At 38.3% G+C, this 27,409-nt stretch overlaps 2 protein-coding genes across 5 annotated transcripts in view; both read left to right on the forward strand.

Annotated features, from left to right (window-relative positions):
- The window catches only part of MBOAT2 (membrane bound O-acyltransferase domain containing 2), an 88,590-nt gene extending 77,491 nt beyond the window's left edge, over positions 1–11,099 (forward strand). For both annotated transcript variants that reach the window (XM_054279676.1, XM_054279677.1), the window contains 5 exons: positions 495–598; positions 947–1,011; positions 5,373–5,505; positions 7,956–8,107; positions 8,977–11,099. In XM_054279676.1, the coding sequence (XP_054135651.1) occupies positions 495–598; positions 947–1,011; positions 5,373–5,505; positions 7,956–8,107; positions 8,977–9,199 (677 nt within the window). In that variant the 3' untranslated portion in view covers positions 9,200–11,099. The remainder of the gene's footprint in view (positions 1–494; positions 599–946; positions 1,012–5,372; positions 5,506–7,955; positions 8,108–8,976) is intronic.
- Positions 11,100–19,147: 8,048 nt separating this feature from the next.
- KIDINS220 (kinase D interacting substrate 220) overlaps positions 19,148–27,409 on the forward strand; it is a 75,407-nt gene continuing 67,145 nt past the window's right edge. For all 3 annotated transcript variants that reach the window (XM_054279366.1, XM_054279367.1, XM_054279368.1), the window contains exons 1-2: positions 19,148–19,294; positions 26,552–26,696. In XM_054279366.1, coding sequence (XP_054135341.1) covers positions 26,589–26,696 — 108 coding nt within the window. In that variant the 5' untranslated portion in view covers positions 19,148–19,294; positions 26,552–26,588. The remainder of the gene's footprint in view (positions 19,295–26,551; positions 26,697–27,409) is intronic.

The following is a 27,409-nucleotide window of genomic DNA, read 5'->3' on the forward strand; positions in this document are numbered from 1 at the left end:
GTCTGTTCGGTTTGCACTGCTCTCCGTGGGGTGCTGTGAATGTGCCCCTGCATGGAGGGAATCACACAATTTAATCTTTATGCTTTAAGCATCACTGTTGCTGTATAATGAAGACCAAAGACATGCATGTGAACATTGAGCTGCTGTTTCAAATCATTACAACCAGCTACTGTTTTGTAGTCTTGATACATCTCACTGGGTTTGTTTTTCTGTCTGATTGCTCAAGCAAGTCTAAGTAGGTGGTATGGGAGACAGGGAACATGTGTACTGTGAAGTAGCTAGTGCTACCTCTCATGCTTTTGTGCAAGTTTTTGAATTGGAAGCTAGTGTTGCTTGGATTGTTTTCTGTTTGTTCAATTGATCCTCACTATTTAAAAGAAAAAATAAATGTAGTCTTTAAAATGCGGTAAATATTCTGAACAAGCTATATGTTGTTGTACGATTTGTAATACAGACAGTTTATAATTAATTTGTTTTTTCTTGTCTCATTGCAGCAGATGCAATTAATAATGCAGCGGGGTTTGGCTTTAGAGGCTACGATAAAAATGGAGTTACACGTTGGGATCTCATATCAAATCTGAGAATCCAGCAAATAGAGGTTTGTTTCTGGTTCTTTCAAAAAAAAACCCCACATGTCTATGTAGGTAGTTACTCTTAATTTCAATAACTTTTCCTACATATTTGTTCCTTTAGATAGTGAATATGTTCTAAGTCAAAAATGATGTTTCCACTCCTTTAAAAAAGGATGGAAAATAGCCTGTTTCGAACGTGTTCTACTTGTCAATTGACTTCCAAAATATTCTGTGGTTATACATAGTTGAGTAAATAACTTATTCAACTCATCACAAATTTGGGTGGGGGGGATTTATAATTTATACACAAGAATTTTGAAACACATTGTGACACTCTGCAATTACAGAAATAATTAGTTTGTTTTACTTTACAGTTTTCCACAAGTTTCAAGATGTTTCTTGATAACTGGAATATCCAAACAGCTCTTTGGCTCAAAAGGTATTTATTTCTTAAAGGAGTTTTTTTTTTTCACTGAAGTTTCTGAGATCTGTATTTCTTTGAAGATGGTAATACATTTGGAGCTAACTCCCACAAAACATCACTTGTTTAGCAGCTGTGCAGGAGATTCTTCTTGTAATACTTGAAGTAAAGCTTCTGAGTTGAGGACTTTTCTCATAGTGTAAACTATCAATTGTCATAGATTCTGTTTTTCTTCACAAGCCATAGGGAACCTAAAACTGTTAATCTGTGGAGGTGTCTTTTCCCCCTCTCTTAGCATTCAGCCAGTGCACGTTGCTGAGAGCAGCAGGCAAAGTGTAAGCTCAGCCTGTGAAAGCTCTGCATTATTTTTAGCCATAGAGTGATACAGGAACTTTGTATGTTCTGTGAGGGGACTTTCTGTGCTCCTTCCATTATGAGTGTAGAAGTCAAACCCTACAATGTGCTGTCAGCAAAAATTCCAAATGAATCTCTCTCAGCTCTGCACTCTGTTTCCTTGCCTGGGGAGCAGGTACAGTGCCCTGTGAATTACATCACTCTGCTTCTTTGTGGTAAGGAGAAAGTAGAAGTGTTCTTGAGTAGCTCATGGGTGTTGTTTCCCTTCTTCCAGTCACACTGTTGAGTTCATCTCCTATCCACAGGCGCCACTTTAACTGAGACCCCTATCTTGGGATCACTTAGAGGATTTTACCTCTTATTCTAGGATAGCTGGCAATTGGATGTCTCTTCCACCAAATTTCTTCATAGTATGTTCTCTTTCTTCCATAATTTCATCCCTAAATATTTTGCTCATCCAGTTTAAAAAAGAAATTCAATTTTATGTGATTATTCTGGTTGGCTCAATGGTCAATGGAGTCTATTGCTAGGACAGTCAAAAAAAATTGCATGTTTGCAGGTATTGAAATGTAGCATTTCAAAAACTAAATAAGTAATTTAGCTTTTTTTAATTTAATTAGAGAACAGAACTTTAACGGTATTAAAACATAATAGGAAGAGGTTATATTTCAACAAACTTTAAAATCTCCTAAATGGAGTGATTCTAAACAAAAATTATCAGTGAAGAAACATAATATTTCTGTTATAAATTGAAAGAAAAAAAATGCAAGTCAGGTGATTATCAAAGAAGGGCGATTATAAAAGATGATGTGAAGAAAAATTAAAGCATCTCTTTTAATAAGTATTTTTTAAAACAATAATAAAAGAATTCTTGGGGAGGGTCTAAATTGATTCTGTCAGAGTGAAAGGGTGTGAAAAGGTGGATGTTCTGTGGGAGTTTTGTTGCAAGTAAAGTAAGTCCATAAATAGTGGTAGAGAGTGTATACTTTGTTATTAATTGTTTGGTTAGTTGCAGTGCTCCAACAATTTGCATAGACGACAAACTCGTGGATTACTTTAAACATCCACTTTTAATTACTCACTTTTTTTGACATTTATAGAAGTACCTAAAACTTCAGCCATTTATCTCACATGAAATACCAGACATTAGCATTTGTTCTGTTCTTTTCTGATAATTGTAGAAACAGAACCATCAGTTAAAGCCTGATTGTGTGTAAAAACAAACTTGTAAAATATACAGTTAATGGAGCTACAGATCACAAAGAGGTTTAGTAAATATATAATGTGTATCATAGTTTACAGCAATTTAAAGGCATTATTGTTACAAGCATGCAAGTTAAAACAGATATTTACATAGTATCATATATAGCATCGTTACATATGTAACAACATATATCATTATCATATATATGTTTCCTGGCTGGGGAAGCTGTTATGTTTCCCTCAGTCTAATTTTTCTCTTTTTCAAAGAAACTATCTCATCCCATTTGTCCTTGGTCGTGTTTGCAAAACCTCTGTGGTTCTTGTTGCTCAATTCTGACATCTTTCCAAACCTTCTGTCTTCTTAGAGTAGATGTAGTACTTCTGCTAAGACTTCAAGATTTTTCCCCTGGCTTTTTCAAGGCAGAGTTGATTAATTTGACTGGATTATTTATAATTATGTTCTTTGGGTAATACTGTGATGTATTAGAAAGGGTGTTATCTGTCTTTTTTGCAGCAGCAATCTACTGTTGATTCATGCTTAGCTGATACTCAGTGTTTCATACTGCTGATCCATATTCATACTCAGCTACACTTTTTGAGTAATGTTACAGGAATGGTACTGGTTTATGTCTTCCACTTTTCCTATTAGATGTGCTATGCCTTAGACTTCATCTTGTTGATTTCAGAGCATCCTTCAAGTCTGCCAAGATCATTTTGGATTCTAGTGCTCTCTATTAAGAAAACAATGCCAATCTCGTCCATCCCACCTTCCACCTCAAAAAAGGAAGGGAAGACAAGGTGGAAGAAATACTTCTCAATCTACCACCTAAGTTAGTAAAGAAATCATAGAAACAGACTGAAGACAGTACCTTGCTGATCAGTTGATGCATTTTTCCACTTCTAGAGCATTATGGATAACCTGAACCACCTATATTTGAATAGATTTTCTCATCCTGCTGTGATGACCATATTTCCTTCATTTGTTTCTAGGATCATCAAATGAAATATTTGAACAAGATTTATTATTGCCAAATCCATGGAAGCATTTAAGTTTACTTTTTACTCTTTGAAATTTGAGGAATTTTTTTGTACTGTTTTACCCACTTGCATTGATACAGCTGAAATTTGGTTAGTTAATTTAGTGAGTTTTGTTCACTCCTGAATGCTTTCCAGGGATAATTTCAGTACCTTAAACCAAATAAAGATTGAAGACATGTATCACTTTATTAATGAGATGTAATTGGCCACCAGTCATATGCATTTAGAATTAATAGCAGTATTAGAACACATAACATTTCACATGTGTTTAGTGTTTTGGAGTAATAAACATTTTTAAACGCTGTTCTGCAACTAATCTCAAGCAGATTAAAAAGCACACCTGTGCGTACACAATTACATGCAAACTGCACCTCCTCTCCTAAGGATGTGTGGGATACAAAACCCTGCTTGCATGCACTGCCTGTGGGAGATGTGGGTGCTCCAGCTTGCTGTGCATCTGGTGATTTCACATACCCCCTAGAAAAGCCTGGCACAAATCCACGTGCCTGCAGCTGACAGGGATGAGACACTGCTCCTTGGCATGGTGCACTGCACTGACAGGCCCCTATCTGGATGCAGCTACTCTGTGCCTACCAGGGATGCTCTGTCTTGGCCAAGACAGAGGTCATTGTGTTGGTGGGGTGACTTCTGGCAGTGTCAGATGAGGTTTTGATGAAAAGTATTTTGCTCCAAGATGTCTCCCTGACTCAGCACACATTTTCCTAATGCTTTGCTGCTCCTGAGGCTGATAGATTCTTTGTCAGAAATGTCTCTATTTACTATTCAGCCTGGCCAGTGTTGCTTTCCTCTTTAAGGTGATCTGTCTTGGGCAAATGTCCTCAGACAGTCTTAAGTATTAGGCCAGCCCCATGTTCTCATCTTTGTATGTTAGCTATAGATTTGTGCTCTCATGCATGCTTGTGGTGTTTATTTTTGCTTTGTTAGTTTGTATCTGTTTCCATGTTTCCTAATGCTTTTTGGTTTTCAGATCATTAAAGGCATTAAAGAACTCTTGATGAAGCCATATCAAGACTTTACCATGTTTCCTATCATTCTTCCACATCATGATGGTTTGTCATTGTGTCATATAATGTTGTCTTCTAGAAACCACCTTTGTTGGATTCCTTTTTCCCTTCTTCCTTCTAGAATTCCTTATTCTAGGCCCTTGCCTAGTAATTCAGAGTCTCAGTTTTAAAATAACACAGAGTTCATCATTCTCCTTATTTAGAGAGTACTCTAGTAATCTCTCAGTACTAGAGTATTTATTACAATTTCATTGTCATGCTCACCTAATTGTGTCACACAGATACATTTTCAACTGTAATTTCTTTATTATTCAAAATTGAAGGTAGTTATTAGTTTTCCCCCGTTCCTATAAGCTGCTCTTATTTTATGGAAAACATACCTGACTCATCCCAAGAATCTGGCAGTGGTTTGTGCCTTCCAGTGCAGCTTTTCAAACGCATTCTTTGATGGCTCAAGATCCCTTATTAATGCCAAAACTCATCTTTGGATGCCTGTGTATCACTTCATTAGGAGTAAGGACAATGTGTGATGACACTGAGCACAAGTTTAGCACTGAGGGCTGGAATCAGGAGCTGTGAATAGCTTTAAGTGTCTTTTGTAAGCCATAATATAGTGACAACATTATTAAATAATAGAAAACTGCAATTGCATTGAAACGTCTTTGTTGGAGGTGAAACTGGTAAAAGTGTAAATGATAGCTGGGAAGACTGGGTGATTTGTTTCATGTTACTTATCTTGAATTATTTCTGACTTGCTAGAGTGTGCTATGAGCGAGCCACCTTCAGCCCAACGATCCAAACCTTCATTCTTTCTGCCATCTGGCACGGGGTTTATCCAGGATATTATTTAACATTTTTAACAGGAGTACTAATGACACTAGCAGCACGAGCTGTAAGTACAAACCAAGTATCTTCATAAATAATAAGTTTTGTAAAAGCAAATTGCTCATGTTCATTGCTCCAAGGATGCCCTTTACTGTTAATACACAATCATCTGATAGTGGTGTTTACTTTTTTTAGTTACGAGAACAATGGGATGATTGATGAAAAGGAGGGCTTGATTGGTGGAAACAAACAAAACTATACACAGCCTATAACACCTTTGTAGCACCTTTGTATCTTTTGTGGAAGCTCTTCCTCTGTATTAACTGTTAGTGTGTTACTATTGCATGCTGAACAGGTTGATGTTATCTAAAATAATTTTGAAAAAATCAGTGACGATGAGTAGCTTAAAATTTGGGTGTCATTGCTATGTATTTCTAGAGTCTGCCTTATCCCTAATTTCTCTCCATTACTATTGTAAGGATGATAACTAAAGAATGTTCTCCCTCAAGCAGCACATAAAAATCTCTAGTGCAGTTACTATTTCAAGCTGGCCAGCCAATAGTGCAGCCATATTAACAAGCTTTTGCAGTTGCTATTCAGAACCATATGGAGACAGCAAATCTGCCAAGAAATCTCTCACTGTTCTGCCTGAGAAAGCTGTGTAAGAACAGAGACAGGTTTATCAGTCACTCAGTGGAAAAGAGGAGCAAATTACACATCAGATCAGAGTAGCATAACAGAGCACTTTTTTGTTGAAAGAACCAGGGGAGTGAGAAATGAAGCAGACTGCTCTGTGGTTGCTATAATAGCTAGGGGAAGGTGGTACTTCAGATTGATTGCTACTACATCAATAAAACAAATGCTTCTCTTTCTTCACAAGATATGGGTATAGTCCTTGTTTGACAGAACTGACTCCTTTCTTTACAATAGATACAGCTTTCTTCTTCTTCCAGATCTATCACAGGGAACTTTTGACATTTGTCAGCCAAGGGCTGGAGCAAAAGCCAAGGTTCTGGGACAGTTCACAGATAAAAGTTGTTTACTTAGTGAGATGAGCCCAGTAAGTGGAGTGCTCACTGCCCTTCATCCAGGGCTTCTCTAGTAGACTATATTCATGTTTCCTATGTATCAATCAATAGGCTAGTAAAAAAGTATTTTCAGTTTCTGTATCAACAGGTACTTAATATTAGCTAAGATATGTTAGAGCATATTGTTATTTAACTCTACTAGCCTTTAAATGCAAAGTTTGGCAACACTGATCCACACTTTGTTCTGTTATGCCTAAGCATGTATCCAACTCATTTTACTACCTTTAATCATTACAGATTTCATAACCGGGTGTTTACTAGTGGCAGCCATAGATTTGTGTTAAAAGTTGTTCTCCAAGTCCTAAAAATACAAGATTACAAGAAATTTTGTGAAGCTTCATCTGGGTTCTACAGAACTCAGGATCAAGTCCTTGCATGTGACCATAGGAATAACTAGAGGGAGATGGCAGAATGAAGGGTATGTAGCTAGAATTACTTGTTTGACTTAGCTTAACTAAGAAAAGACTGAGTGGGAATGTGGTATCCACAGGGCAATTAGAAGAACTAGAAGGGTCAAAAAGGGTTTTTAATGGAAAGAATTAAATCAGCAGGAGCTAGCTTTGGATACGAGGAGTTCGAGAGAAACTGGGGGTTAAGGAGGCTGAGCAGTGTACTCTGGTGTGCAGCTTTTCAGAGAGCACTGCTTCAGTGCAGCTGACTGGGAGGTGGAGCTGTGATATGAAGTGGGGTCAGAGGCTGAATTGAGCCCATCTTGGTTTGTCAGCACCTAAGACAGAGTGTGAGCAAGGAGAACAGTTCAGTCAAAGGAAGGAGAGGCAAAGATTTATTTATGTCTTTATAATTATAGACTTAAATAAAACTGGACCCAACCCTGTGTGGGATTTGGATTTGAGTTTTTTAAATTCTTCTGGCATTCAATCTTTTGAGCAGAATTTTAGAATAAAAGAAAATTCAGCATAGAAATTTGAGTAATTTTATGATAATCCCACTTGACAGAAGTTAAGACCCCTGAAATATGTTAGTAGAACTGATATTTTGTATATTCTGATGTATACCCTACTTGCTTTAAAATATATTTTATTAACAAGTGTATAAAAATGGCTTACTATATAGAGGCTTTTGACAGAAAGATTCTGGCCTTCACTTACTCCAGCCCTCTATATTTACAGTATGGCTTGATAGAATACAATTTCTGCCTCATTCAGATAGTCAATGCAAATTTGCATTGGTTTTAGGGTAGGATTAAATTATTTAAATTCTCTTTAAATTGATAAATGCTTAATTCCCATACTGAATGAATTGCAGGGAATTTGAACCAATTATTGAAGTTAATGGGCATTTTGAATAGTTCAGAGATATTTCACCAAACTGTAACATGTAAATTCATCCCATGACTTTTTTGTCAATTCAACAAACTGAGCTCTCAAGGTTTATTCCTCAGCTAACTCAGTATTACCTGCTTTTTCAGATAAGAAACAATATCAGACACTATTTTGTTCAATCTCCTGCTGTTAAACTATGTTATGATATTGTAACATGGATGGCAACTCAAGCAGCAATAAGTTACACAGTCGTGCCGTTTGTACTGCTCTCTGTGAAACCCTCTCTCACCTTTTACAGGTAAGCACATTCTACCTGTTTCCTTTGCTTTCACTTGGAATAGAAGTATTTTCAGTGGCAGAAGATTTCTGAAGCTATTTTAGTGATACAATTCTGAGATTGATTTGTAGCAAGTTTATAGTGCTTGAACAGTGTCTTGTGTTGCTCACACTTTTCTGTCATAACAGACTTATTTTTCAGGAGGCAGGGGAAAAAACCCAGCCAAAAACAAAACCAGAGGATACTTTTGAAATTACTATTTGCCCTTGAAACATTTTATAGCAAGACTAAATATTGGCTTCCCAGAAATAACTTGTGAAAAAAGTTGAAAGCAGACTTCTGTTCACTTTATGTAGTCCTAAATTGTCACCGACAGTTTTCCATAAAAATCCTTTCTGTGGGATTTTTCCCCTTCTGGGAAGCTGAGGCCCCAGAAGAAGAATGTAAACAATGGTTATCTGCTGCTGTGGAATGTAGCAGGTGCACCTGTGATTGGTCCATGTTGCTTGTGTACAAGTAAGGGCCAATCAGAGACTGAGCTTTCTCTGGGACAGAATCAGAGAGAGCTCTCTTGTTTTTTTCATTCTATTCTATTCTTAGCAGAGCAGCTTCTGAACTTTTCTCTCTATTCCTATTAGCATAGTAATAATGTATTATATATAATAAATTAATAAATCCAGGCTTCTGATCATGAGACTGAGATTCTCGTCTCTCTCACCCTGAAGACCCTTGCAAAGCCATGTAACACTAAATAATGTGAGGGAAGACTTAATTTTCCCCTTATTTTCCTTTTCTTCATTAAATATTAATGTTTCCATATCTTATGTGCAAAGTATATTTGTTAGAGTGGTCAGAGTTTCACTGATTTGTTGTTTCTGTTTGTTTTTTAGCTCCTGTTATTTCTGTCTTCATATTGCCAGCATCCTAGTGTTGTTGGTTTTTCCATTGAAAAGAACTCAAAAAGGAAGTAAAAAGCATGAAAGTGTCCAGCCTGTGTGGTCCAGAAAGCTAGAAGAAGAAAGTCTTTTGCAAAAGAACAATTATTCCACAACAAATAATAGTTTCAGTCAGAATCAAGAAATAACCTGCAGATATCAAGCATTAAAACAGTGATTGAGGAAATACTATGATGAATATATTTTGTATGTTTTCAGAAACCCATTTTTAGCACCTTTTAAAGGGGTTTGTATTTGTTTGCAAAGATATTTAGTAAGAAAAGAATGCATTACCTAGGAAAAATCACATACAATAGCAAGACTGGAAACAAAACAAATTAACCCCTCCCATGCCATGTCCCTGTGGGTCACGCCTTATATGAAGATATTACCATTACTTCAATGGGCACTCAGGACTTGCAACGTATGTCCATGGGGTCATATGTGTGCCCTCTGCTGAATGTACGTTGTGTATCCCAAGGCACTGATGGGGTGGAATAAAATTGTGTCAGTCTAGGATTAACAAATGGAAATTAATTTTCCAACTGAATGACTTGCCTTAAACCCTCTATTTACTGAAATATTGTTTCTAAGTGGGTATTTCAAGTTTGATTTTATGTGGAAAGTATTTCAAATATATAACACTATGTGCTATAAGGAGGATAATGAGAGGAAATGCAAAGTTACTAGAAGACTTTGGAGTCTTTCAAAGGGAATTGCAATAAGCATCTCAGTATTTGGAGGGTTTTCTTATCTCAAACTATTAGAGTACATTACAGAACTGTAAACATTGATGCCAAATTATAGTTAGGTTTCTTTAATAAAGAGTATAACTACTCTGAATGGATTAAAATGGCCCTTCTGAACAGATTAAAAACACCTGAAGATTTACCTTTTCCAGGGTAAGCTGGTAGCTGATAGCTCTAATGTAGGTTTCTTTTACTTTAAAGTACCTAAAGTACTTTACTTTAAAGTACCTAAAGTACCTGAAGTTTCTTTTACTTTTCAAGTACCTAAATCCAATAATACACTGCCAAGTGGGCATTGCAGCCAGAGGGGGAAAGGCAGCCACAAGGCACAGAAGACAATGTGCAAGCACTGGGATTTCAATGAAAGTGCAGTTTTGCCCTTAAATACCATAAATACTTGTTCTAGAATAGAACTGTTTTACAAAAAGTAATTTTTAATACTTAAAGTTATTTTGAATTTTCAGGCATCAGTTAGTTGATGATGCCTTCAGTATAAAATAACAAAATTACCTTGAAGCTCCAGCACATGGGTAGTCAAACATGAAATGACTATCACAACCAATTTCTGTATGATTGAGAATTGATGAACCTTTATCCAAAGAAGTGTGTGAATTTGAGGAAAAGCTTTTTCTTTGAATTAGAATTTTAGATGCAGATTTCATGTCTTATTTCTGGGTAACATAATGAAAGAAAGAAGTCCTTCAGAATATCTGAGTGTCTGAATTATGGAAGTGTAATTCCACAAATCAAGGAAACAATGTAGTGGTTATATCTATTTCCAATCATTTATTGTGATGATGGTTAGTGCTAGAGTACTACTGTTAAAGGGCTACATTTTAATTGCATATATTCTGTATTTTCATATAATTTTTTAAAGTAAATATAAGATGTTTATCCATGTGGGGTTTATTCTTAATTTAAACCAGATACAAAATAATACCAGAGAAAAATAATGCAGTTGATTGATTAATAACTAACAAATGATTAAGAAAATTTTGTCATAATATTTTGAAACCTGAAGTTTTAATCAAATATCTAGCTCCTGTTGGATGAGTATTCTTACTGCCAGAAGTGCAATGATGGTCCTCAGCTTTGGGGATATTGCCACGCAGAAATCATCACAGTACTCCCTGAAGAACCAGACCCTAAGTTAGGTCAGAGTTGTTTCCTTGCTGTCATAACTCTCTGGCCCTTGGCTCCTTGCCTAAAACTTCAGGAAGAAGAGAACATAACTTCCCATAATGTAGGTTAGCACTAATTAATCTACTCTGAAAGGGGGAACTGAATATGAAATGAGAGTGGATGAGTCTGTTCAGATGAGGAGGGATGTTCATTGTTTCACTGACAGCTGTGTTATCTTTAAGATAAAATAATCTCACTTCTAAATCCTTACTTTGATTGCCCAGGCAGACTTCCCCTTACATGGGGTTGTGGTTGTCATGAACTTCTTTGACATCACATTATGGTTTTCTTTTTGTTAATGAGTAAGGGCATGGTAGTTTGATCATCCTTGTTAGATACAGAATCAGCAAAGACTTTTTTTGCATTCTGCACTTGAAGGGACATTTACATAAAGGAACAAATTAGATTTGCACATTTCTGGGTGGGTAAGTAGAAATAGGGTTGATTCTTTCAGCATTTGTTACTCTTGAATTTAAATTCATCTTATTGGTGCAGTCTCCAAATCTATTTAAAAAAAAAACACTTTTGGATGCCAGTACAATGTGCTGTTTTCCTATTTATGTTCTCGTACTCTTGATTTACTGTTTTGGCATGTGTGCCCATGTGTGCTGTGGAGGCTTAGTAACTCTTCTTAATGAAATATGCAAACAGTTGTAAAGACTCCCAGAAAATAAGGTTTAGGGTTGTGCAGACTGGTACTTTAACATGAGTGAATTCAGAGGTACAGTTTTGTTCAGAACTTTTGTATGTTGGGAGGTTGAAACAACTAAGAAAATACATTCATACTTTCATTGAGCACAGGTGGCAAAATACAGGTTTCAAAATTGGACGCAACTTTTTTTCTTCATGATTTGAACTCAGTAATTGCAACACAAAAAAAATATTACAAGTAGTTCTGCACAGAATTTAAGTATAGTGTCCTAGGATTTACCCTTTAAATGCCATTGTTAAATATAAAAGTACTTTGAATAAAAATCTGCTCTTCACAAGAATGAATTCTCTTGGGGACTATGGAAAGACCTGTTTTATTTTAATGGCAGCACCCTGATTTTAGTCAGACTGGGGTTTTGATATTTCTTTCCCTCTGCTTTACTCATTTTCTGCCTTGCTATCACACTGGATCCTTTTTATCCAGTCAGTCATAAAGTCAAGAGCAGCCAGCCCCAATGCTTAGATAATTTTTAGGTTTTACACACATCATTTGATAATACTGAATTTGAAAGGATGGAAGTGATTTTTATTGCTCTTCTTAACAAAAATTGTGGAAAGTATATTTCCTATAAATGTTTTGGACATGAAGGAAACATGGTTTTTAAAGTATTCTTTCACTTATTAAATAATGTATATCCAAAAAGTAAAAGTGTTTCCTGTATTCCAGATCAGCACATTATGAAAAGTAAATGCAACATATCATTCCTAATTTTATGGTGCTTTGCAAATATTTGCCTATTGTGAACAGCTCATTCAGGCACTTAATGAGTTAATGTTAGTTAGTAAATGCAGTCACTCCAATCATAACTATTTGCTTGCTTAACATTTTTTAACTTATATGATTCTGTATGAATGAGAGAGATATATATTACATATTTAAATAATACTTTCAGTGGTGCCCACTACTGTTGTAATCAAAAAGGCTTTGATAGCTTTGCAGTTACAGATATGCCCTTCATATTCAGGAAACTTATTCTTCCCTGGCCATTCCTTAAGTTGACATGTAGACAAGATTTCAGTACTTTGTGACATTTGAAGATGTATTACATGTAAAAATATTGGTATGCATTTCAATATGCTCTTGGTTACAAATCACACTTTAGTGAGAAGACCATGAAGAGACCTTGGTATATTCCCTGCTCTGCACTGACGTATGGTGTAAGTTTTACCAATATAGTAAATTATTTATTAGAGAAATTTTACACTTTAAGAACTTGTTCTGTTTCCCCCAGGGGAATAAGTAATAATATAAATGCTAGATTTGTATGACAGGGTGCACACTAGGTAGTTTTGCCTCTTTTGATGGCATTGATTTGAATAGTGATAAAATGTCTTCTGGTGCAGAGGAGATGGTTGAGATCATCACCTCCTAATTCATATCAAAAGTAATTTTAACAAAATCTAGATTTTTTTTCTCTCAGAAGCTTTGCAAACAAGTTGTTGACAATTTGTTTAAATACACGATCAAATGTTTCTTCGCGTTTGCATAAAAATGTGTAACTTGCTTATACGTAAACTTTCACATGTTCAACTTTATAAGTTGGCCTTGAAAGATAAAGAAATTTAAAAGCACAAGTTAAATAATTTAGGCTTTCACTTCCCTTATCTTTAATTCTTTCACTTTGTAATTCTCATTGAATTCTGAAATCAGGTTTGAGAATTTAATTTTCATTGAAAATTCTGAAATACTACCATCTATGTAGAAAAGTGATCAGTGTTAGAAAAACAGATGGAAATAAATTTAGGGGGTTTAATATGATGCAGACTATGTATAAAAAAGATACACATTAGTTCTCTGCTGATTCATGACAGCATTTTGCTACATGATTGACCTTTATGTATTTATTTAGGTTCAGTAATACTCTGAACTGCACTTGGTGTATTTTTTAATTTTCTTGTTTAAAAATCAATTGACAATAAGCACTTCAGGAAGTATTTAAATGCTACTCTGAATAAGTAAGCAGGCACTCTAATGGACTGAGCCTACTCTCATAAGATTACCAGATCTGTCTGCATCTCAGCTAGTTTGCACTGTAGATCTTCATCCTCAGAGTCTGGGTGGGAAAGGGTGGCAGCGGAGAAGTCTCTGGTGAGAACATGTCCCATCTGTGGCTGGAAGGGTTTCCACAGTTCCCACAGGGACTAACCCTGTGTGCAGAGCTTGGCAGAGGTTGTGCTTGCTTGTGACCCAGGCTGCAGCTGCTCTGTACTACATCTGGCTGGATTTTTGACATGTTTGCTGTTTTAATCCAGACATTTTGCAAACATCATGAAATCCAGGCATCCACAAAGTCACCCGGCAAAGTTACAATTACAAATACTGCAACACTTGTTTATTATGGTCAAAGCTAAATGAAAAAAAAAAAAGATTTCTTAAAATTTATTTCAGAATGGGCTTTTTGTAGGTTTTTTACAAAATCTAACCATCAAATGTATCCATTTTCATCATAATAAATATTTAAACCACAGTTTTGCTCAGTTTAGGTATACAAATGTGCAAAAGCAAATGTTGCCACTTGATCATCATTTGTGCATTAGCTGTGTGTCCAGTGACTTAGACCTGGTCTTGGTTGTAGATGGCTTTAGATTTCTGAACCCATGTGCATATCCACATAAACATTGCATAAATTTTGAATTGAAAAACTGTGTGACTTCAGACTGAGATCTGAGGTAGGGCTACTTCTGGAGGAAGGTTTTTGTCTTGCTAGTGACTCAGTCCAGCACCTTATTCCAAACAAACCTCTTGGCAAAAGGGACCTCTGCACAATCTTCTTCCTTCCTTTTGTTCTCTAAGGGGGAGGTACCCCAGGCTGGATTTTCATTTAGGTTTCACTATAATATGTCATATGAATAGATAGCTGGGGTCCATGCTCTAGCCAGATTAGACTTGAAAACTGGGACAGTGTAATCTGAAACAAATAAATAGAGAAAATGGGGTGCCTAGAGATTGGTAATCAGAAAATGCAACATTACTTATTAAAGGTGCAACAATTACTACAATAAGTTAAGGAGTATTTGCCTATGCATCTTTTGCCTTTCTCTACGTTTTTCAGTTTCTCTTTACATCTTTTCTTTGTACTTTTTCTGTCCAGTGGTGTTGACTATTTCTGTGGAGAATCTGCTGATGTGTCTTACTGTGACAAAGGTGTCAAAATGCTACAATAGTAATTAGGTAGTTACTCTTAAATCCCAGACCTCAGATGTGTTCTAGATCAGTTAGAAGAGAACATTCAAAATGTATTGGATGAAAAATAGTGTAAGATGGGTAATATAGCATTATTCAAAGATGTTGTAATAAGTTATTGAATTTAAGAATTTAAAATATGGAACTTTATTCTTTCCTGCCTTGGTTACACATTCAAAGGAATAGTTTTACCTCAATGCAGAAGTAGTTATGCCTCCAACCACCCGTATGTTAAGGTGAGAGAACACCCCTAAAAGTGGATAGCTACAGTATTCCTAAATCTGCCTTTCCTGGTTCAGATTATAATACATTGTCGGTGAATTTCATTTTTATTATTCCAAAATATATATTTTTTAAAAAGTGTTATTTTTCAACAGATCCATAAACTAAGTGTTGGTGTATGGTAAAATTAAAATACCACTGTTAGTTACACTGTGATTGTGATATTTTAATAATTACTTATTTCTAATTTGTCTCAGCAGTGCTGCAGAAGCAGCATGCTGTTATGTTTTAAAGGTGTTTTTAACTTGCCTATAAATGTTCTTTTCTAATTTGTGTCTTTAAATCTGATTAAACTGTAGTTTAAAAAAAGCAAACTTGTTTTTCTAAATTCTTTGCTGTCTGTCTTTAATGAGTGGTGAAGAAGAAAATTATTTTAATGCAGTTTCTCCTTTTAGATTGCTAAATATACATTGCATGCATTTACACTGTTATTTGGAATATTCTAGTTCAAAATTGCATTTATTTAGTTTGTTTTCTAGAGCTTATATAGAAGTATATGTATATAATTATTTTTCAGTAGAACTAGTAAACAAAATTTTGAGTCTAGCCCCTTGTTACATGGGAAAGGTGCTGAAGCAATTTAAACCCTCCATCTCAGAGCATATTGCTACCCAGTGAGCACTGCTTCTGGATGTGACAACTGGGGTGTTTTTAGCTTGAGAAATAGAAACCTCATAACTGAGACATCAAATTCGGTGCTTTGGAGAAGCTGTTGCTTTAATTGCTGGTTCCAGAGAAGCAGGGCTACATGTGTACCATGCATGCATATTTTTTTTTCTTTTTGAAACTCAGCTTCCAGGACTCTGATAAAACAGTTTCTGTTGGCTGATGACAGTATGTCAAAGCTGGCTGAGCCTCCTGGACCTGCAGGTTTTTACCATGTGAGCTTAGAGTGTTGGAGAAAATAAGAGATATCATGTGTCACTACTAAAGAGAGGCTGTTTCCATCACTTCCTGTCACACACTGAAGCATTTTCTCTCTGTTTAGCATTCTCTTTTAGCAAATGGTGTCACAGGAGATGAAAAGACTTGCCATTCCAACACAAAGGACTACAGGTGGAGTTTTAGAAGGTCTGGTGTTGTCATTTTCACTAGAAGTTAGACTGCAATGGAAATTGCCTTCTCAAATACACATTCACAACAGAGTCAGTCAGGAGTATGAAGTGTCCTCATAAGTGTTGTAAATTGTTGCTGCACAGGAGTCATAATTGAGAGCATCCTGGAGCCAGCAGATATCTTCCCGTGCCTGTCATTAACTTAGTTCCATCTCAGTAACTTCCTGATAACATGCAGGATATTTCAGTACAGAATACAGAAGTAGTTTTAGAGGGAGATGTCTTCAACCTAATTACTAGGTGAGAGTTAGAGTTCTGTCCAGAGTTTGGCAGTACATCTTACAGCTCTTCCTAAGGTGGTCATATACAATAGCAAAGGAGCTATTTCTCTATGAGGGCTGCACGTGATCCTTCCAAACTGAATAAATAACAATTGCACCATGTTTCACTGCCTATGTGAATTAGTCACTGGTGGGAAGGTGTTGCTCCTAATCTAAGCATAGGGTAAAATTTAGAAGAGCACAAGGGTGTCAGGAGCTGGATCCATCTGTAGCAAAAGCAGGTGATAGTGAAGGACCATACAGAAAACTGCCTTTTCTGCCTCCATATTCAGAGTGTTTGTACAGTTCCTTTTTATGCAGGAAGGAAGGAGCTACTCTTTCTGTCTGAAATTTGTAACTACAAATTAATGGTGAGAACACAGCTAACACATGATGGGTGGGAACACTATGATATGGGAATAAGGATTTGGGTGATGGGAGATTATGAAGTGAGATACTAATACACATTTTTGTATAAAGTGTGAAAAAAGAGTAATATCTTGAAAGTGTATCAAAATGTATAAACCTTAAGAGGCTAACACAGGCAGTCGTGTCAAACTGTGATTTCTCTTAGGTACTCAAGATTATATGGGTGCCTGAAGCATCAGGACCACTCTCCTTGAGCAGTAGCCCTTATGCCTATGTTCAGGTGGCACAGAGAGCCCTTTTCAGCCCCACACTAACTGCAGGGACTCATCCTCCATTTGCTCACGCTTCATTTCTGCAAATAAGTGTAAAGAAAGAGAATGTGTTTAATGTTCCTAATTTTTCCATTTTTCAGCTGAACCAATGGTTTGGTGCAAGATTAGGTGGATTTAGCTTTTGAATTTCACTGCTTTGTGCCTTTGCTTTGTGTTAACAACTTTAGAGCAGATAAGGAAGCTGTGTATTTTATCAGGGTGTGAAGACTTTAAGGTCATTGGAGAATTTATGATTAAAAAAATGAGCAAAGCCCTTGCTGCATGGTTTCTGGTTTATAAGTGTTTGGGGTATAGAGGAAGACCTGTCAGATGTTTCTCTAAGAAGGAAACAGTCATGGCTCTTTACTGAGATTGAAATCTCAGTCTCGTAAAGAATTATGTCAATGCTTTGACCTTTGAAACTCAGTTACCTTAGAAATCAGCAGTACTGTGGGAACTATGCTCCTTTCCCTGGCTGGTTTGTTGCCATGGTTTGTTTAGGCAAGGTTCTGTGATCTCCTGGAGAGATGGTATTGCTGTAGTCATCAGAGGTCATCTCTCATCCAGTTGTCCAGATGAATTACACACATACATTATCATGGATTTGGACTGTGCTGAAGATGGAAATTTTCAAAATACCCATGAAGCTGCTCGGAGATCTGGGCTGTGGGGAAGTCTGAGAGAAGCTGGTGGGTCTCAAGGTATGTGGTGGTATTGCAAAATGTGTGTTATGTCCAAATTATCTAAAATCAGGATGTGCTTGATATTTGGTCTTTATATACTTTCAAGTCTACTCAGCAAGATAGGAGATGTAATCAGTAGAACAGATAGCAGCTAGCATCCCTTAGTCAGGACATCCTGGAGCTAACAAGCTGTAAGGATGAAGTAAATAAAGATATTGATGTATGTCTATGTATATGTTGCCACCTTGGCAAAAGACTCAAGGTGCATGGATCCTATAGTTCGTCTATCTTCATTATTATACTCATGAAGGTCAAAAAGACCTTCCCCATGTGAAGACCTTTCCCCTGAGCAGGCACAGAAGTCAGCTGGGGTTATGTAGCTTGTATGAAAATTACAACCCAGCCAATATAGGAGGAGCTGCACTTAGGAGGTCACTGACACAGCTTCTGTGTATAAACCACAGAAACATAAAATACTCTGAGTTGGAAGGAACTCATCGGAATTATCAAGTCCAGCTCCTGGCCATGCACAGTACAACCCCAAGAGTCACACCATGGGCCTGAGAGCATTGCCCAAATGCTTCTTGAACTCTGTCAGCCTTGGTGCTGACAGCTTCCCTGGAGAGCCGGTTCCAGTGCCAACCACCCCCTGGGTGAAGAACCTTTTTCTATCATTCAGCCTCAACCTCCCGACGCAGCTTCATGCTGTTCCCTCAGGTCCTGTCACTGGTCACCACAAAGAAGAGATCAGTGCCTGCCCCTCCTCTTTGCGACATGAGGAAGTTGTAACTGCAGTGAGGCCTCTCCTCGCTCTCTTCTCCAGACTGAGGACAAGTGACATCAGCCACTCCTCGCATTTCCTCGGCTCAAGGCCCTTCACAACCTTCGTTGCCCTCCTTTGGACGCTTTCTAACAACTCAATGTCTTTCTTATATTGTGGTGCCCAAAACTGCCCGCGGGACTTAAGGTGAGGTCCCTTTCCGCGGCGCTGCTTTCCAGCCTCTCGGTCCGTCCGTATATCGGGCACCAATTGTTCACTACCCTTTCCCCCCTTCTTTTCTGTCACAAAGCACCCGGGGGCTGACTGCTGGTGGCTCTCCAGGGCGATGCCACGCTCTGGGCTGCCCAGCGCTGCGCTCCGGCTCAGCCAGGCCCGCTCCGCGCCGGGCCGGCGGTGCCCGCAGCTCCCGGCCAGGGCAGGGCCCGTGCCCGCTGTTGCCGCCGCTCGCGGCGATGGGCGCGGCCGGAGCCGGCGGAGCCGCCCCCGCGCGTCACGGCCTGGGCGGGCGGAGTGCAGTGGCGGAAGATGGCGGGCGCCGCCGGGCCCAGCTGAGCAGCGCTCGGCACCGCCGCCTCCCTCCGTGTCAGGCTCCTGCTGGGCCCGGGCCGCCGCCGCAGGGGCCGAGAGCGCCCGGCCGTGGGTGAGTGTTGGCGGGAAGGCGGGGGGTACGGGCCGGCCACGGAAGGGCAGGGGAAGGGCACGGGCTGTGGGGGAGGCGGCGCTCCCGCTGCCAAACAAAGGGCGCGGCGGGGCCGCTCCGGCGGGGCCCCGGGGGAGCGCTGGGCTCGGGCGGTTCATGGCTGCCGTGGCTCCCGGGCCCGCTCTCCGTCCCCTCACGCTGCGGTGCCCTTGGTGCAGGGCTGCGGGTCGGGGGCGGCGGCGCGCCCGCTCCGCTCTGCCCTGGGCATCGCGGGGCTCCGGCGGTGCCGTGTGCGGGGCGGCCCGGGCTCGGTGTGCGGGTGTCGGGGGCACCGCCCCGTGGGTGAAGCGTTCCGCAGGTGCCGCGGCACGGCCGGGGGGCCCTGTCACCCCTATCCTGGGGGTAGAGGAGCCTCTGGTACGGTGTTTCTCTCTTGTTGACTTGGAAAAGTAGATAAGGGTTCGACTCGTCCGGAAAGTTTTTAGCATCTAGTTTCTAAGGTAAAGAATAACAGAACGACTGAGGATGGGAGGGACCTCCCCAGATCATAGGGTCCAGTCCTTCTCGAATAGGGACAGCAAGATCTGGATCTCCCGGACCGTGCCCAGAGGGCTTTGGTGTGTCTGCAAGGAAGGAGATTTGGCAACTTCTCTGGGCGATTTGTGCCAGTGCTGGGTCACCCTCTCAGTAACAAATGTTCAGACAGGGACTCCTTTGAATGCAGAGAAGGGCAGCGAAGCGGGTGAAGGGTCTGGAGCACAAGTCCTGTGAGGAGAGGCTGACGGAGTGCGGGGAATGTTTAGCCTGGAAGAGAAGGCAACTACCTGCAAGGAGTTTGTAGCCAAGTGGGGATCAGCCTTTTCTCCCAGTTAACAAGTGATAGGACAAGAGAATGTAGCCTCAAACTGTGTGGGGGGACGTTTGGCTTGGATATTAGGAAGAATTTCTTCTCAGAAAGAGTGGTTAGACATTGCAATGGGCTGCTCAGGGAGATGCTGGAGTTACTACCCTGGAGGTTTTTAAGGAATAACCACTTAGTGTCATAGTCTGGGTGGCGTAGTGGTGTTCAACTGCAGGTTAGACTCAATGATTTCTCAGAGGTCTTTTCCAGCTTAATTGATTCTGTGTTGCAGTTTATGCCCATTGCCTTAGGTCCTGCCACAGGACATCACTGGAAGAATAGCAAAATGTCTTAAAAGTAGTGGGGCTTTGCCACTTTGCAAATGTGCTTAAAAATTGGTTGGAAAAGTGATTTTGCCTCTATAACTTTTGGTAAAGGATTAATGGTGGAATAATGCAGTAATGTCTTTTGCTGGAAAAGTGTTTGAATCATTACCTGATTAATTACCTGCCACTCCTCTTCCCCATCAAATACTAAAGAAATGGACAGAAAAACAGAAGATCTTTTCCTGAGATCAGAACATGTATGAAAACCCATCTTTTTGTCTACTGGATAGCCATCTATTTTTTGTTCTGCCACAGTGTTTATTTAAAATAAATTGGTTATTAAGAAAATAATATCTGCTTGAAATCCTATGTGACCACAGCTCATGAAATGGTGCCATATTAGTTTCAAGTTCTACATCACACCATTCACTCTTTTTAAGTGGAAACATTCCAAAAGTTAGATTTTTTTTGTCATATAACTTGTGTCCGTGACTAACATACCCTTGATTTTATGATACAGAGAAACGTGTTGGCCAAATGAGAATGTATCAGATGACCTTGCAGACTTCCTTGTGCTTTTGTGTATTTTGTACAGGTTTTGACAACTGATTTGTGTTGGTTGGTATAATTTTAAGAAACCCCTTAATATTGGTAACTTTCTGTTTGCTTTCTTTTATCTGATGTATTTAAAACCTGAAATAGTGATTTGTAGGACAGAGCACTTTGTGTTTTGTTTAGGAATTGAATTTTGTCTTGGAATTCAGATGTTCTTAACAATATGTTACTGTTCATTGACCATATTTAAATTTTGTCTCAAAGATGGACGGATTTCTCTGATAAAGTATAAATCCTGTTGTCAGCTACTTCACACATTATTTTAACTGATTTTTTTAACCAGAGTGGAATATGGGCATGTCTGATAGTTGCTGTCATCTGACAACCAGCCCTGCATGTTAAGTATAGATTTACATCTTTCCAGTCTTTTGTATGTAATCCCCAGCCTCTTTTGTCTTATTAAAACTAACAAAAAATCCACCACTACAATATTTGGAAATGGCCATTGCTTTGAGTGTATAAGGTAGAAAAGAAGGCCTTGTGTATTATCAGTTTCTCCTCCTTCTTATTGCGTGCAGTTTTGATGATTACAACAGAGACCTCCCTTTATGCAATTTCTTTTAGTTATATTAGTTTCAGGTTTCAAAAGAAGAATGTCTGTGAATCTAGCTGTAGTTCACTTTTTGTGTCTTTTGATATTTTAGAGTTACACAGTTTTGTTCTTTGTGATAAAGTAACAAAAATAAGGTAATTTTAAAAAAAATTCTTCTCACCTGGATAACAGAAATGTGGTTAAGAGAAGTAGAATAAATGCTCCCAGATAAATAGGGAAAAGCAGAAATGCAGCATAAGGTCATTAGTCACACTGGAATTTCAGACACTGGAGAAGAAGTGTGGGTGTAGACTACTTATGGAAACTTAGATTTGTTATTTCTCTCTGATTCTGGATACCAGAAATTCATATTTTTAGAGACTCATTTCAGCTGTTCTGAAAATCTCTTCTTTAAACAGAATCCTGGTTGACTCAGTCCCAATAGAAAGAATATTTTTAAATATTTGCCGCTTCATGTGATGCCTGACTTTTCATCTCTTGATGTTTAGGAAGTGTATTACTTTAGGAAACGATTACAATAAGGTGTTGTAAAGGCTGGGCAATGCCTGTGTTAGTAAGATTCTGTGTGCTGTAAGTAAAGGTGATGTTTCAGCATGTTTTTCATTTCTTTATGCCATCATAAAGCATAAAAACGTGTGAGAATGTGAAACTGGATTATGTTAGTTTTTTATAATAAATTTAATGTGTACAATTCTTACGTTTCACCTTTTTTAACTTTTAATTTGAAAAGATGGCGTTTCCAGTTCTTAAGGGTGAAGTGCTGTGCATTTACACATTTGAGTTGTACGTGCTCAGATTTCATCAGCACAGTAATTATTTCCTTTTATAGTTAGCTGAAAGATCTGCCACAGTGTTGCATGTTGGGAAGGTGGCTTTTGTGTCTGGGAAAGGAAGGAGGAATTAAAAAGTAGGCAACAATTTTTTTATTGTACAATGAAAAGTACGAATTTAATGTCATTACTATCTTGCCTTTTTCTTTTTTTGTTTTCAATAGATATTCTCAATAATGCTGGAGTTGTTAACCAGTTTTGGTATTTATTCATAAAAGATCACCGTTTGCACAATAAATAAAAACATGCAGAAGATCTATGTAAAAATTGTGATAGTTGGAAAATTTAGTGAGTAATATTTCTTATATAGTTAGGAACTCATAAGAGGTTCTGAGAATACATAAAATACCTGCAGATTTGAGTTATCAGGACCTCTGCTATCAATTCTGGTGCTGTTGAGAGAAACTAATTTTTTTTTAATTGACAAATTTTTGCAGTCTTTCCAAAACAGTGATAATGTATGTCTGCTTCAGCTCAGGATGCAAGAGCCTTACAAAAACAGCTTAGTCCCTGTGCAAACATTGCCTTCACCTGAGCATTTGTGCATTTTATATGATTTCATAGTTCTTGGTGTGTTGTTAGTTTTGTAAAATACCAGGATTTGCTGCCCCAAGGGCATAGTGAGATTTCCAAGCTTGAAAGATTGGGTTGAGAATGAAGAGCAGGTTTTTGCACTGGAAATTTGCTCACTTAGGTGGGAGAGAAAAATAACAGCATGAATCCTTGTTGGAAAAGAGATCGGTTCCCAAATAGAATCCTGGTTTTAACTGAAATTTTTGTTATAGGTTGTGAAAATACTCCTGTGTCAAAGAAAGTAATTGTGTTAATTGAGCAATTAAGGACCATTTATGTATAGGATGATCTTGAATGAGACTGGTTTTGCACTCTGTTTATGAAATTTGGCAGGGATTGAGTTCTCGTCCTTTAATTTGGTCAAGGGTAAGCCTTAGAGTTTGGGTTTTTTTTATTCTAGGGTTGTTTGAAAACTGTATGAAAATAAATTTCAGGAGCTTTTTTCATTAGAGGGACCAGAGTAGAATTACTTCTCTAGCCAGAGACTGTTCCTCAGAGTCTTGCTTCAGTTTTTATGATTATTTAAAATAAATCTGAAGCATTGGAAGAAATCACACTTTAGTGACCAGCACCCCTATGAAGTTTGAGTACAATGCCTGGTTTCCATAACATAGAAACATACATTTTGTTTAATGAGAAGGTGGACTTGTGACTCTATTCAGCTGATGTTGAGTTGCTGTCATGAGTGTATCATGAACAGACCCAGTCAGGCTTATTTCAGGCATGTTCTTTGTTCTTGGTGGGGAAGAAATAAAGTTTCCAAAAATTAATACCACCATTTTAAAATTTATCTTTGTTTCTGGAATGGTGGGGAGAGTTTTGTTTGTTTGGTGGTGGTTGTTGCCCCTACACTGTGCTTTCCTAACGCCCTCCAGTGATGTTAATCTTTAGGATGCTCTAAGAAGCTTGCCTGAAAAAGGGCAAATAAAAGTATGAGGGTATAAAATGCATAATTATAGCATCTGATCTTGTGAATCTTGTTTTTATAAAATAGACTGTTATGAATTCTAAGGAGGGGATGTTATGTGACAGTGAAACATAGGGGACAAGAAGTACTAATATTCATGGACATGTTTCACTGGTACAGATCTTTTATGATTCATAAAATAATATTAACATGGAGTTTTTAAACACATTTCTGGATGTGTTCATTGGCATCAGGTATTTTGCTGTTAGTCAGAGGTTTAAGATATCTCTAAGGATTCAGCTGTGCATGGAGGCAGAAGCTGCACTGTTGCCAGCTGGGATTTCTGAAGCAGGATGCTTATCTACAGTGCAGCAGGGCTGCCTCTGCCTTTAGGAAATATGCCCATAGGGAACATCAAGGGAAGAATCTTACTTTGAGGAAAAAGCAATGCTGAATACTTTCTTTCTTTTCACACTAGCTAAGAATTAATTGGTTAAGTTTTGATGGCAACTGCAGAGTATAAATCATTTGGTGAGAGATTTTTAGTCATGTTTGGATGTTCTTAATACAGTTCTCGCTTTAGTATGTGGTATGGAAAATAGCATAGAGGTTAATGGCACAGATACAGGAGAGAAGCTGAGTGATAGCACAGGACAAGCAAAAAATGCCTGTGGTGACAATGGAGCTAGCAACAAATCACGTTTCATGGGTTTCTGTTGTTGTATGTAAAAAATAATGGGAGGAATACAGGTGTATGTGAATATCTAATGTCATTTTAGGTGCCTGAGAATATCTGAGACACCTGTAAGATGCTGCTGTAGGCTGTAAGGGAGGTGGGCTGTCCTGGACTGGCAGCTGGATGCCAGGCAAGATACCACATACTTTCCTGATATTTGTAGTGTCTGAAATGGCAGTAGGAGCCAGTGTGTCCACACTGAGTCAGTAAAATTGCCATTTCTTTTCAAACCTTTCGTATTTTGTGTGGATTAGTGGGTTTTCTGTTTTTAAGTTTGCCACCTCTCAGTTGGCTCTTCCTCCTACTGCAAAAATGGAGACAAAAATCCAGCACCACTGTTGTGCTGCTCACCCCCTTTGATGGTAATTGAACTGTACAGTAAACGTGGCAGACCTTTAGCAGACCTTTTGTGTTCTTAGTTTATTTATAGCTTTCTTGTGGGACAGACTGGCTGCTTGGGCAGTGCCTAGGAAAACTGCTGCTGGGCTTTAAGTGTCAAATCCAGATTTATATTTTTTAGGTATGGGTTTTAAACAATGTCTGTAGTTTCTTTTGTCACTAGTCATTCGCGTACACCTGAATTTCATTTGCACATACAGAGAGCTGCTGTCATCTTAACTGAGATATTAACTGGCCTTATTTTGAACAAGACATTTCTGTAAGTGGGTCATCTGATGGCTGCAGTGCTGTAGGTGAGCTCTGGTAGTATCTAACATGCCTTGACAATAGTGTGTGTATGACTATATATACTTAGATGGTAAAGGAGAAAGGATGGTGTTACAGACTATGTAAGCAATTTAAAGTGGAGCTGGATTATTTGATTTAAATCTCCAAATCTAAACTAACTTCTCTGTGCTAAGTACAGTGAAGTTCTTGCTGGCTTCCTTTCATCTCTTTTTTTCCACTTCAGTTGGAAGCACAGAAAAATTCATTGCCTGCCTTGATTTGAGAATAAAGTAAGAATATTTTTCTGGGAAACCACTAGTCTTTGTCTTCTCCCTGCGAAGAGAATAGCCCAAGCAGTAGGTTTTACCTAACAGTAAACTGGAGATTTTCCTCTGCTGTTAAAAGAAAAAGCCAGAGAGCACGATCATGTCAGCCACTGGTGAGGAGAAGGGTGTGAAGGGATGGTGCAGTCTTGTATTTATCCCCGTGACCTCTTTTGCATCCAGTGAAACTTAATTTTGACTCAGCTTCTGTCCCTTTGTATGTGTAAATTTGGCACTGTAGTACCAGTGGTGCTGCGAACTTACTGGGCACAGCTTTTTATGAAGTCTGAAATGGCTCTTAGTTGTCTGCCTTAAGAAAGAAAAGCCTTTGCTGTCTTGCATATTAGAGCTTAAAAACATGATCAGTTAACAGAAGCCATGTTATGTTTGACTCTTGAGTTAACAGCATGCCATCACATGCAGGCATGTCTGCATAAAGTTGGTGATAACTGATTTAGTAAATTGTGTTTCTCAGAGTTCCATATGGCTGCAGTTTAGATAGCATCACTGTATTTTGTAATGCTGGTTAGTCTCAATTCTCTGCTTATGCGCATCAAGGATAAGGATTATGTATATAAAGTATGTAGCATATACAAATATTCCTATAATGGTGTATTTACTTATGTGTATTCCATTAAAGATATTTATTTAGATGACACATAACAGAATAATTTCTGTAATTTTCTAAGAACTAAAGGGAGTTAAGACTTTTCATGGAAACATAGTGCCTTTTAATGCACATCTCCAAAGTGTTTTGTTGAAGAGAATGGCAGGTGTTTGTACCCAGCCAATAACTTATTAGCATATGCAGTTCATGGTTTCTGATGTCAAATGTCATATCTATTACTTATGCTTTGCTGTTTTTTTTTTCCCTTTCCTGAAATACAGGTAAGCTTTGTTATCTAGAAGCCCTTCAAACAGTGTGTGAAGATGGCGAGTCTGATGAGTCAGAGTCTGTTGACCTACGTGGAAGAAGGGAATGTTCCTGCTCTGAAAGCACTTCTTGAGAAATGCAGGGATGTTGATGAGAGAAATGAGGTAAGATGATTTTTTAAAAGGTCAGTTTCACATTGCAGTTTATTAGCTATAGAATGAATAATTAGTGAGATCATATTGGTTATTTAATATACAAATTTGAGTCTTGTTTTGAAGTGATTGCTTACTTTGCATAACCTGAACACTGCATGTTCAGTCTCTGACAGTGCCTCAAGCATCTTTCATAGTATTTGCTTTCTAGAGTGTTCTTCTGAGCTGAAAAATGCAGCTCTGTTGTGAATAGAGTTTATACCTGTACTTCTGTGGCTAAGAATTGTTTCTCAGTTCACAGGTCCAACTGCAAATGCCCTGTTCATGTTGTGGTGAAACCTGGTGTGATGATAACCCTTGCCTCATAACATGGTTTTGAGTCAAGAGATACTTTGTTTTACAATGCTCCAAATAAGAGCAGGTATTGCTGCTTACATGAGCTTATGCTCATCTAGGTGAAAAAATAGGTATCCAAGAGGTAAATCTAGAGTTTACCAGGAGTACACAAAAGTTGTGATACGCAGTAGGGAGTTCATAGGACAGTTTTTCAGAATCTGGTATTTTGATAGGTGTTTCAAATCTGCATAAGATGGAAAGAATATTTTTTTGGAAAGAAATCCAATAGCGTACATTACTCAAACCCAAAAAGCGTCATGCAAATGTGACAACAATGTACAGCATGTAGCCTTACTGTACTTATTAGATCTGGTTTCAATTAAGACAGT

This window comes from Melozone crissalis, unplaced genomic scaffold (assembly GCF_028551555.1).
Source record: "Melozone crissalis strain CALT ecotype California unplaced genomic scaffold, PUWL_Pcris_2 ptg000027l_1, whole genome shotgun sequence".
Lineage (NCBI taxonomy): Eukaryota > Metazoa > Chordata > Aves > Passeriformes > Passerellidae > Melozone > Melozone crissalis.